Source organism: Phyllostomus discolor, chromosome 7 (genome assembly GCF_004126475.2).
Source record: "Phyllostomus discolor isolate MPI-MPIP mPhyDis1 chromosome 7, mPhyDis1.pri.v3, whole genome shotgun sequence".
NCBI classification, from domain to species: Eukaryota; Metazoa; Chordata; class Mammalia; order Chiroptera; family Phyllostomidae; genus Phyllostomus; species Phyllostomus discolor.
Genome location: NC_040909.2, coordinates 38274143 through 38286503, shown reverse-complemented (window position 1 = coordinate 38286503; position 12361 = coordinate 38274143). Strand labels below are relative to the sequence as shown.

At 47.3% G+C, this 12361-nt stretch overlaps 1 protein-coding gene across 3 annotated transcripts in view; it reads right to left on the bottom strand.

The window, feature by feature from the left end:
* FGD5 (FYVE, RhoGEF and PH domain containing 5) overlaps positions 1–12361 on the bottom strand; it is a 126090-nt gene that overhangs the window by 54895 nt on the left and 58834 nt on the right. For all 3 annotated transcript variants that reach the window (XM_028518798.2, XM_036030757.1, XM_036030756.1), the window contains exons 4-5: positions 4086–4144; positions 3943–3973 (exon numbers count right to left, since the gene is read on the bottom strand). In XM_028518798.2, the coding sequence (XP_028374599.1) occupies positions 3943–3973; positions 4086–4144 (90 nt within the window). The remainder of the gene's footprint in view (positions 1–3942; positions 3974–4085; positions 4145–12361) is intronic.

Here is a 12361-nt window from a genome sequence, read left to right as displayed (position 1 = left end):
TTGCCCATGCAGAGAGACTGCATGGAGAGGCTACAAGTAAGTGTTCTGGCTAACAGCCCAGCTGAGGTCCGAGACAACAGCCAGCACCAATCAGCGGCCATGTGAGGGAAGGCACATCCAGGTGATTCCAGCCCCTAGCCATCGAGTCACCCCTGGTCTTTTAAAATATTTTTAAATTTATTTTCCAATTATAGTTGTCATATAATATTATATTAGTTTCAGGTGAGTCACCACTAGTCTCTCAAGTGTTCTTCAGACATCATGGAACAGAGACATGCTCTCCCACCCTTGCCTTGTCCAAAGTCCAGAAATCTGAGTACAATAAAAATGGTTGTTTTATGCTATTAAGTTTTGGGGCACCTCCTCTTCTTTGAGGAGGTGACATGTGAACTGAGACCAGAGTGAGAAGAAGGAAGAACAGGCTGTGAGAAGGTCAGGGGTAGGACATTCCAGCAGAGGGAAAAGCAAGCTCACAAGCCAGGTGACACGACTGCATCTGCAGCGGCTGAAGAACAGCAAGAAGGCCAGTCATGGTGGGAGCAAACGAAGAAGAACATGTCAGAGACAATGCCAGAGAGGCAAGCAAAGACCTGGTCACTGAGGGCCCTCCTAGGTATGGGAACTTTTCCCGGGGTGTCAGATGGTGATAACTGCCAGAGTTACCTCTCCTAGTTGGCACAATGGCTTCTGAACAGGCCTTCAATGCCTTGGCCCAAATAAGGGACCCATGGTAAGAATTTTTAGCTACTCTTAGGGGAGGAATTTTTTTAGACAAGAAAACAGAGGGTGAAAGGTGTGCAGGAACCATATCTGTTTAAAAGAATCTCCAACTCACTATATATAAGGAGAAGCATAAGACTTTTACCCTGGCATTTTAGGTACACCTCCATCTGGTTCTAACCTTGTTTTTGGACCCATCACTTGACCCCCTGCTTTCATCATTATCCTACTTTTCCAAACTTATCCACGTCCTAACCATATGTATGTGATGACGCACCGTTCTCCAGACACACCCTGTACCTTCTGGCCTGTGAGAGCTTCCATGCTGATTACCTGCCTTATGTGCCCTCCTCCATTACCTAGGCTGAGGGCTGATTCAGTCCACCTCAGTGTCACCTCTCTTGCCAACCTTCCTGGAAACACCAAAGGAGAAAAGTCTCTCCCTCCCTCATGCTCCTGCAGACTTTACACAAAACTAAGGATGCACATGATATACGTAGCATAATTGTCTGTTCACTTTTACAGTTCCCCTCCCCACCTTAACTTCTACAAAGAAAGAGAGACATACTCAAAGGTAGGTTCATCCTTAGGGTTCCCAGGCCTATCTCAGTGCCTATGGTACTATAAATATCCTATGATGTTCCATCCAGAGGGAATGAGTAAGTTGGATGGATGGATGGGCCAGTGGACAGAGAGTTGAATGACTGGATGAATGGGTAGGTGAATGGCTAGATGGACGGGTGGACACATGAGCAGTGGATGAACTGGGAGTGGTGAATGGCTGCATGGATGTGTCATTAGGTACACGGATAGATGAGAGGACAGCTGAGTAGGCAAAAGGCTGGCAAGATGAATGGATGAGAAATTGATTATATAGGCAGATGAATAGGTGGGTGAGCATTTTTGACTGGGTTCTCAGAAGGATGGAGCAAGGCTTTAAACTAGAAGTCAGCAAACTTTTTCTGTAAAGGGCCAGATAAATATTTTAAGCTTTGTGGACCACAGATGGTCTCAGTCATATACTCTTTCTTCTTTGCCTTTTTTTTAACAAATGTTTAAAACATGTAAAACCCATTCTTATTTCATAGGCCATACAAAACAGGATCTTAACCATTAGAATTCAATTTTGGATGACCAGAATTTTTAATAATCCCTGAGTAAACTCTATGTACCATTTGATAAGCACAGAGTTGAACCCCAAACTCAGAAGGCCAGAGGCCATCCTCAACCCTCTCTCAACAACAGCACAACAGAGTTTCAGGCTTTTCCAGCTGGGGAGGTTAGAGTACATGGTCGACCTCTCCCCATCACTGGGCAGCCTTGGGATTTCAACAGCATCAAATCTCAAAGGAGAAATTCTGAAATAGAGCCTGCCAATTTAGCAATTAGCAATGGATTCAGGTTGGGGAATGGTGTAGAATGCCCCAAAATCTGTGAGTCTCCTTTTGACTATGACCCCTGGCTAGGACTTGGAGTCATATTGTGGCATTTCTGCCTTTTCTATCCCCATAAGTACTGATGTCATACTTGTAGCTCCAGACTACAATTTCCCGCAACTAGCTTATGAGTTGTGACTTTTATGGGGTTTTTTTCCTCCTCAGGATATTATTATGAATTACCAGCAGCTTCAGCATCTTTCCAACTGGCAGGAAGCAGTGCAAACACAGATGGAAGCTTCCCAGTTAAAACCCTCTTAACAAAGTCGTAAAACAAAAAAGCCCAGCCCCTCTATGACATGCTGCCAGCTCTGAAGCAAGTGAGAAAGAAAAAAAAACATAACAGTGATTCTTTCGGCCCTTGCTAAATAGATCTCTTAGCTGTAAAGGTGTGTGGGTGGAGCTACTGGAACATTTCCTGCACAAGGGCTTTAGGGTTCTGTAACGCACACAAAGCTCTCTTCCTGAGGGCAAAAATGAGGGGCTGGGATCACAGACCAGAGTAGTGCTCTGTCTCCTCCTGGGGACCTGAGTGCCCCTGTTAACATGGCAATGTGACACCAGGGTGATGTCACTGACAGGGGCCACAGCTGGATTCAGCAAGAGACCTGGCTTGGTGCTTTGCTGCCTCTAGAGAGGTCCCTTCCCTGAGGAACCCCAAAGGCAGCTGAGAATGCAGGCTTAACACGTGATGACTATACACTTGGAGTCAGGAGAATGGGTGTTTGTCCTGGCTCAGTCACTGTGTGACACTGGCCAAGTCAGTCTTTTTGAACCTCCATATCACCACTGACAAAATGTTCAGTGTGGGCACCCCCAGCTCTGATGTTCTTGGGAAGACATGACGAATAATACAAAGCAGTGCAGAACAGATGCTCAACTACAGGGAGATTGCAAATGGCTTAAAAGCCCAGAGAAGAAGGGCACTGCCACAAGGGCCTGGGGTAGCTGAGCCTACCACATCCTTTCACTTCCCACGTCTTTACTGTACTCTATTCCCTTACCTCCTCAGGAAAGCCCACCTAGATTTCCCCAGGTTGTCAGTCATTCCCCCCATGCTCCAAATAATTATTGATTCACTAACCTGTCTCCTTCATTGTTCAGATTGTGCCTGAGTAAGGGCCTATTTGATTGGTCTTTCCAATCCCAAGCTCTTGTCACATAGCAAGTGTTCAAAAAATGTCTGTTGAACTGAACTGGACTGAAAGGGAGACTTTCTAGGCAATTTTGTGGGTTTTGAAGGGTGGCAGCATCTCATACCCGGGGAGTCCCCAATCCTGGCCTCCTCTCCTCTAAAAGTCCAGAGGATTCCCTCACCGCTGGATCAGGCATTACTGCCACAATGCTGAGATGGTTGAGAAGGTCTCATGATGTCCCAACTGCTCTGTCACTGTGCAAACACATCACCTCCATACGGACCAAAACATTGTAAAGTGCACACACATATATACAAACACAATGACACACACAAACTCACACGTACAACAATGACACAGAACTAGAGGGCTGAGGAAACCATAGACCTCCTTCCAGAAATCTCAGCATGTCCCCCAAGCAGCCCCCACAGGGGTAGGGAGGCATACCCACGGAAAGCACGGTGCTACCCACCCCTAAAGCATGTGACAATTAGGAGACAGACTTCCCTGAAAAGCCTCTGAGAATGCTTGCCTGCTGCCAAGCCTCTGTTCATGGAAATCACCTCTGCCTCCTCATTACTTTCCTGTCTCTTATATCACCACCTTGTAAAAGGGCAATTAGTTTTGGGCAGTTAGAATGATTTACTCACCAGATGTAAGTGCTGGAGCATCTCCACATATCTGTAGAGGGAAAAAGGGTTGCGTTTGCATTAATTCTCATCCTGTACAAGCCGAGGAGGGGTGATGCTCTGTTAACAAGTTCAAGGCCAGAGGCAGCTGCTTGAGGACTCACGCTTTCTCTGAAGAGAGCAGCTCCTGTGCGATGACATGGGCTCTGGACTGTCCTTCCACCTGTGGAGGAAACAGAGCCATCAGGAAGGGCAGCACCAATGGGCATAGCAAAGGGAGACCCCGGCTCCACATGCATCAGGTTCACAGAAGGACGTCCATGCTGCTGAAGGCAAATTTCATGAACTCCCCAGGTATTCCCTGGCACTCATTACCTATGCCATATTCAACTTTGCTGCACCTCAGTTTCCTCATCTGTAGAAGTGGATATTAATAGCATCTGACTCAGAACGTCATTGACCTAATGCTCAGCACAGTGCTTGACACATAGTCAGTGCTCAATAAGTGGCCACTCTCATGTCTGCAATCTTGAACAACCTGTAATTCTCTGTGAGAAGGGAGCTCTCTCCTATCTTTTGCCTTTGCCGATGCTGTCCCCTCAGTGTCCCTTTCCCCTTCTCTGCCTGGCTAACTCCCAGTTATCCTTTAAGACTTAGCTATGGTGCCTATCACATCCTCAAGGAGCCTTTCCGGATTCCCTCCTTGAACCAGCCAGGGTAGCTATCTTTTCTGGGCATCCCCCACTTAGGGCACCAATTATGTCTACCTGGGGGGACCACAGGCCATCAATTTCACCTCTGCATGAGTGGTGCCTGGCATAGATTCCCTTTTTTGACAGACTGACTGACTGAATGGATGGATGGATGAGCATATCACCCACTTTGGAAGCATTAATGGTCTTGGCAACTCTCAGAAGGTGAGCTATGTCATCTATCTGAGCCCCAACTTCTGCACCTGTAAGGAAGGATGGCAGGAGCAGAGGCAGGCAGACACCTGGGCCTTCTGACACAAGCAGGCCCCTCCTCTATGGCCCCAAACCTGCCAGATATCAGACATGGCTGGTGGCTGGGATCCAGAACACTGTGGGCGGCCTGGCAGAACAGACGGTGGGTGCTCGAATGTGCAGGCCTGGCTGGGGGGCAGGGTGGCCTGAGGGGCAGCAGGGGGCATTCAGACGGGACGCTTGGCTTCTGGTTCCAGCTCTGCCACTGCCACCCAGTGCAACCCTGCACAAGTCACTTTCTGAAGTTAGGCGTCAGTTTCCTCCTGTGTGGACAAGCGACCTTTAAATTCACTTCCTGCATGTTACCAAACTTGAGGAGTTGTTGGTCAAGTGAATGATCTACTCTAGAAACTCACTACCTGCTGAGGGAGCAACTGCGCAGTGTGGCAGTTATGAGCGAGGACTCAGGAACTAGGCAGTTTGGATTCAAAACCTGCCTCTGCCTTTTTTGTTAACTGAACAAGTCATTTAACCTCTCCATGTCTCAATTTTCTTATTTGTAAAATGTGTACAACAGTATAATGGTATCTAACACAGACACATACTGTAAGAATTAAATGAGAATAAATGTACATCTACATATACATTTATAAATATATATAGAAATCCATCAATGGATCTATAAATCTATCTATATAGAGATATCTGTTTAGGAATCTTACCCTCTCTCCATAAATATATATATATATATACATATATACGTATGTATATATACATACGTATATATACACATGCATATATATACACATACATATGTATATGTGTATATATAGCTATCTTATACTTGGAACAGTGCCTGCCAACCATAATTGTTGTTATCCTTATTTTTGTTATTGAGGCAGTGCCAGAAACAGAACCAAGTACTCAAAACCATGGCTTCTACCCACTGAATGACAGTAGCAGGGATGGAGTAAGAAAAATAATTTACATGGTCAAGTGGGGAAAAGGCCTCAGTTGCAAAATGAAGGCTGAGCCAGTCCTCTGGCAGTAGCAGCTGAGGCAGTGGAAAGCAAATGTGCTCTGGAATCAAGCATAACCAAGTTCAAATCCTGGCCCAGCCCTGTTTAATTGTGTGACATTTGGCAAACCATTACCTCTGAGCCTTAGTTTTTTCACTGAAAATGCGGTGGAAAACAATCAGCCTGACTTCATACGCTGGTCTTTCTGATGATGTGTTCCTCACTGTTCTCCATGCTGGTGATGTTCTCCAGATCTCCTCATTCTTACCTTCTGACTTTTTCAGGTCTCTGCTCAAAAGTCACAGTCAGGCCCCTACCTCAGTGTGGCCATCCGTGACCACCTAACCTAAAGAACACCCAAAGTCACTCTCTAACCCCAGGGTTTCTTAACCCTGGCTTTACTGACATTCTGGGCCAGACAACTTTTGTTGCAGGGGCTGTCCTATGTATTAACAGCATCTATGGCTCCTACCCCCTGGATGACAGTAGCAGCCCTCCACTGTAACAATCAAAATGTCTCTAGACATTGCCAAATGTCCTCTGGAGGCACAAGTCTCACACTCTATTGAGAAGCATTACTCTAACACTTTATCTTGCTGTATGTTTCTTTACAGCAATATTATCCTTGCACAAATGGATAAAATGAGATACAGTGCCTGATGCATAGTAGGTGCTCAATAAATGAGTTCCCTCCCTAGCTAGTCCATCTCTAATATTCTCTTAGTGTTTTCTGGTAATGTAGCCTCTCTGAAGCCACGCCGATGGTGCAGACCCTCCCCCATAGTTAGTCAGTCCTCCTCTTGCCTCTCACTGCATCTGCCATGGCATTCACGGAGCAGGAGGGGAAACTGTGAGGTCTGCAGAGACTTCCTGCCTCACCTGGCCTTCCGCCCTCCCACTGGCGCCAAATTGTGACTCACCGTCTGCCTTCTGCATCTGCAGGGCTAGCATGGGGCTCTGTGGACAAGAGCAGCTCACTCTTCCCATTGCAGGGGCTCCTTCAGAGTCCCACGTGTGAAAAGGCTTTGTAAACAAAACTCTCTCAATGGAAAATGTATTCTGCCAGGATGGGCCTCAGCAGCTAAGAAAACCCTGTGGTCAAGCTTCCATAAAGAGAATGACTCTGTAGAGAAAGGACAGAAGTCAGGGGATCTGAACCTCAGGTTCTTCCCCCACAGAATGAGGACAAGAGACAAGATGATCTCCAACCTCTAATCTGCCAGAAGCCTGTGATTCAATCCTCTTTGTCACCCAGTATGATGCTGAGAGGGCCTGATTCAAATCCTGGGGGCTGCCCCTTCCTATTCCTATGCCCTTGGACATGTTATTTCTCTTTTCGGAGCCCCATCTGTAAAACACAGATGATGATGATAATAATACCTACTTATTAATATAACCGCTAGCATTTACTGAACATTTAGTGTGTGCTAAGTGTGGCTCTAAACTCTGTACACATATCTCACGGAACCTTCCCCAAAATCTATGAGGTAGGTATTTATTATCTCCATTTTACAGATGAGTAAACTGAGACACAAATAATTCCTACCCTTTGCCCAAAGTCACTGCTAGTAAGTGGCAGAGCTAAGACTCAAATCCAGGCAGTCTGGCTCCAACATCCAAGCATGTAGCAGCGTGCCTGGCACAGAATAAGCACTCAGTAAATGGCATCTCTGTTCGTCATAGATGATGGTGGGCTAATCAAACTGGGAAGCACCTATTCTTTACCTGCGCTGTAAAGCTAGCAGCTGGAGTCTTGTACTCCAGGAGGGGCCTGGGCTCTTCTGATCCTTACCCTCAGAGTAGTGCCTACCATGGTACGTAAGAAGGAACTATGCTGAAGGTCAGGACGCCTGGATCCACATCCCAGCCAGGCCATAAGCAGTTATGTGACTAAGGGTGAACCCCTCTCAGATGCCTCAGTCTCCTCATCTGGAAGAAGGGGGTCAATATTCCCAACGCTCCACGAGATGATGGATGGAAGTGGTCACCCCCTGCTCGTCATTACCATTGTTAGCATCACGAAGCTGTGGGCTGAGCTTCTGATGGGGTCGGGGCACAGGCTGCTCTGAATGTCCTGCCAGGCCCTCCTGCCAGACACACAGACTCCAGTGGGACATACAGACTGTCCTGCTTTAGTGACTCTGCCGGTGATGGATGTGTCTTTGCCAGTCAGACAGGAGGGAGGCCTGGCAGGCCATGTGACCAAGGCTCTCCTCAGAAGCTGCTTATGGGCGTTGCCCAACTGGGCCATATAATATAGATGTTTGTTTAACCAGGAAATGAACTCGGAGGTTGACGGCAGTATCCAGGGACAGACTTCTGGGAACAGGGTACCTCCCAGGAGTGTAGGGGCTGGGGTGGTGGGGCTATCGCCTTTCTCAGGCTGACAATGCAGGTGCTACATCAGGGGGCTGCTGACCCCTCTGCCTAAGGCCGACACAGCTTATCACCTCCAGTCCCCAGGCTCCCTCGACTGCACTTCCTCCCCAGGCCCCAGGCAAACCAGCCAGGTCACCACTGACTATTCTGGGACCAGGTCAGGTTGGGAGGGTCAGTCCTCCTTTAGGGATCTTTGAGGTTAAACAGTGGGTTGCAGAAAGAGCTGGGAGTCCTGGTCTCTACCTCTGTGCCTCGATTTGTCCAGCTATAAAATGGACAGCGGTTCTAGAACAGCAGTTCACCAAGTGTGATCCCAGAACCTCTGGGGTTCCGCCTCCCTTTTCCAACTACACATCTGTGTGAGCCTGGATTTTCATGGAAGGTGGCCGAAACAACAGCTCCAACAGCCTGAATGCAGAAGCAGCTAGGAGAACCCAGCTGTCTTTATTATTAAACCAGGCATTAACAATATTTGCAAATATGCAAAACTATTTATTCTCAAATAATGAAATACTTGAGAATAATTATTAGTCAAACTAATAACTAATGAAATTTGAGAATAACTATTGTTATTCTCAAGTAATGAAATGTTATTCTCATTTCATTATTCAATGAAAAATAATTCATTAAAAAGCTATTTTTCATTAAAAATGCTATTTATGTTAACATGTAATGTGTTTATTATTATTATTATTTGAAAATAAATTAAAAGACAGTGTGATCTTCTCTTGTGGTAAACATTGATAGATACCCCTCATAGAAATAAAAACTCTTTCAGGTTCTACATCACTTTTAAGAGGTCTGAGAGCAAAATATTTTGAGAGCTGCTGGCTTAGAGGCTGTCCCAGCGATCATATAGGATGATGGGTGGAAAAGCTGTTTGCTCTCAGTGAAGGCATCACCCTCAATAACAATAATACTGTTGTGAGAAGCAGGCCCATGGACCCCAGGCTCTATGGCCCTCAGGATGGCCCCAAGCACGCCCAGGAGCCACATGATCTTTCTCCACGATGTCCTATCCTGCAGAAGAGGAAGAAACCACCTTCAAAGCTCCTAGTCGGTCCCCTCTCTCACTGCTGGCAGGCCCCTGGGTTTACACCTGCTCTGCATTTAAATAGCCACCTCTCTTTTCATGTTCCTCTCTGCTAGGTCCTTGCAAAGAAGCCCCACATCCTGATATCTTGGTGCCTGGCTCAGTTCTCCCTCCCCAGTTCCCAGCTGTCTTCACCTATGGTTGCCTGGGAACCCCAGTCTCTGTGCTGTAACTCCCAGCCTCACACCTCCTTGAGACTTCCTTCTCAGACAGCTTTCACCTGCACCCACCTTCACTCCATCCACCCTGGGTGTGTCCCTGCCTCTAAAGGGATGAGGGGCTTCCCGGTCCCTGTCTTGGACCTAAGCTTCTTATACCTGCTGAACTGCCGCTTAGCTCATCAAGAGCTCCAGTCTCCTACCCACTCCAGTTCATCCTCTGCCATGGTGGTCACCTTCTGCTACCACCTGCAGCCGCAGTTACTTGCTCCTGTGGCTCCCCAGCACTAGAGGAAAAAGTTGTCAATTAGCATTATGCCGAGAGCCCATGCTCTGGGGTCAGGAGACCTGGCTTCAAATCCTGGGCTCTACCACTTGCTCTACTTGTGTCCTTGAACAAGTTGTTTCTCTTCTCTGAGCCCCAGCTATAAAACAGGAGTAATAATAATAATAATAATAATAATAATAATAATAATACCTACTTAATGGTAACTAGCATTTTATTGAACACTTGGTATGTGCTAAGTATGGCTCTGAACTTTTTACATGTATTATCTTTCTCAATACTCCCAATACCCCATGAGGCAGGCACTATTATTACTGTCTCCATTTTACAGAAGAGCACATTGAGGCACAATAAGTCCTGCCCTTTGCCTCTGACTTAGCCTGAAGACCCTTTCCAGGCACCTCTCCTGCACTCCTCCATGCCCCAGGAACACAATTTTGTTCCTAAGATCAGCCTATTTTTCCCCACCTTCGGGACTTTTTTGCTCCTGTAGGTTCCTGTGCCCAGAATCCCCCCCAGATTCAGTATGTGTCTCTAGGTCACACACTAACCCTGAGGTGGGGCAGGGTGCCAAGGCAGGCACCCCACGTTCCCTGTCTGCCTGCCTCCTCAGCCACACAGCCTGTCAGGAAAAAATAGTCATGGGCTGTTTCAAGCCCGGGGGTAATATTACCGAGTCTTCATTGTTTTGAGGGTCCCGGGGAGGGGCATGCTAGACGGTTCTGAGGTCACATCTGGAAAAGGGAGAGTGCCAGGAAGCTGGAGGCGGCAGCATCAGACTCCAAGAGAATGCTGTCCCCAACATTCCTCTGGGCACCACTGCCAGGGTCATGGTCCCCCCCCCTTTGGAATTCAGACTGATTTCCAGCACAGCCTTCAAGTGCTAGACAATTCTGAGACAGGAGCTCAGGGAGAGACAGCTCACTTTCATCCCAGCTGTCACCTGTCCTCCCAACAGAAGCAGGGAAGGGGTGAGGCTGAAGAAGAGGAGGCAATACCTGCTAGGACAGGGCAGGGGGAAGTGGGACCAAACAGGTCCCCCTGACCAAGTGGTCGGCTTCCAGTTCATGCTGACACCTGCCTTCCTGTAGATACAGGCTGGTGTGAGTCTGGGTTTGGTCCAGATACCTTAAAAATCTTTTAATTTTGGAAAGAACTTTGGTTCTGGTTGTAGTGTGTAATGCATTTGTAGAAGCATCAAGTTATCTTGGAACGCCCTGAATGAGGCAACAGGAAACCTGATTTCTACTCCTGACTTTGCCTCTGACCTGCCAAATAACCCTGAGCAAGTGATGGCCTCTCTATGAGCTTTGGTTTTCCTTCCTGTAAGTCAGAGCAATCTCCGGCATAACTGAGACTTCATACCCATTAAATAGCAACTCCCAATGTCCCTCTCTCCCTAGCTCCTGGAAAACAGCATTTACTCTCTGCTTCTAAGAATCTGACTGTTTAGACTCTTCATATAGGTGGAATCATGAACTATTTGTCCTGTGACTGGCTTACTTCACTTAGCATAATGCCCCCCAGGTTCATTCATGTGACAGAATCCCCTTCCATTTTTTAAAAAATTGATTTTAGAGGTGGGGGGTGGAGAGAAAGAGAGAGACAGACGGACAGACATCAATTTGTTCCATGTAGTTTTGCATTCATTGGTTGATTCTTTAAAAAATATTTTTTATCCTCACCTGAGGACATTTTTTCACTGCTTTTAGAGAGAGAGGGAGGGAGAGGGAAAGGGGGAAGGAGGAGGGGGAGAGAGAGAGAGAAACAACGACATGAGAAACACCTATTGGTTGCCTTCCAGTCTGACTGGCAATAGAAGCCACGACCTCTTGTTTCCAGGACAACACTCCAAGCAACTGAGACACACCAGCCAGGCGTTGACTGATTCTTGTATGTGCCCTGCTCAGGGACTGAGCCCGTGGTCTTGGCGTATCAGATCAATGCTCTAACCAACTACCTACCCAGCCCAGGTCCGTTCCTTTTTAAGGCTTAATAATATTCTACTGTATATACATACCATGTTTCTCCATTCATCTGTCAATGGACATTAAGAGGGTAGACCTCATGTTAAATGTCCTTACCACAGTAAAAAAGAAAACAAAACATGGTCTGTGAATGTGCTAGCTCTTTCAGCCTCTAGAAGCCCAGTGTGACTGCGACTGCAACTGGCACATTCTCACTGTCCGACAGCAGGGGAAGGCCAGCATGTGACTCACAGGGTGGCTCTCGGCAGCAGGGCTGTATACTAGGTACACTCGTACACAGTGACTGACACGAAGTCAGGAAGGAGAAAGGGAGGGTGAGTGTGGCTTCGGGACCCAAATCCTGAACAACTGGGAGGGGGCACTGTGGCAGAGAGGAAAGTCAGCCACAGAACAAGCTCTCTCAGGCAGGGCACTCTCACTGTCCCCATATCCAGCCCTTTGGTTCCTGACAGCCCCCAACACCCCCAGGACCCTGAACAAGGTGTACGAGACATGGGAGCACCCAGGACACCTCCCAGACCTTTGAGCCTCTATTCTTTGCCATCCCTTTGTTCTGAGAGACTTCGCTTCTCA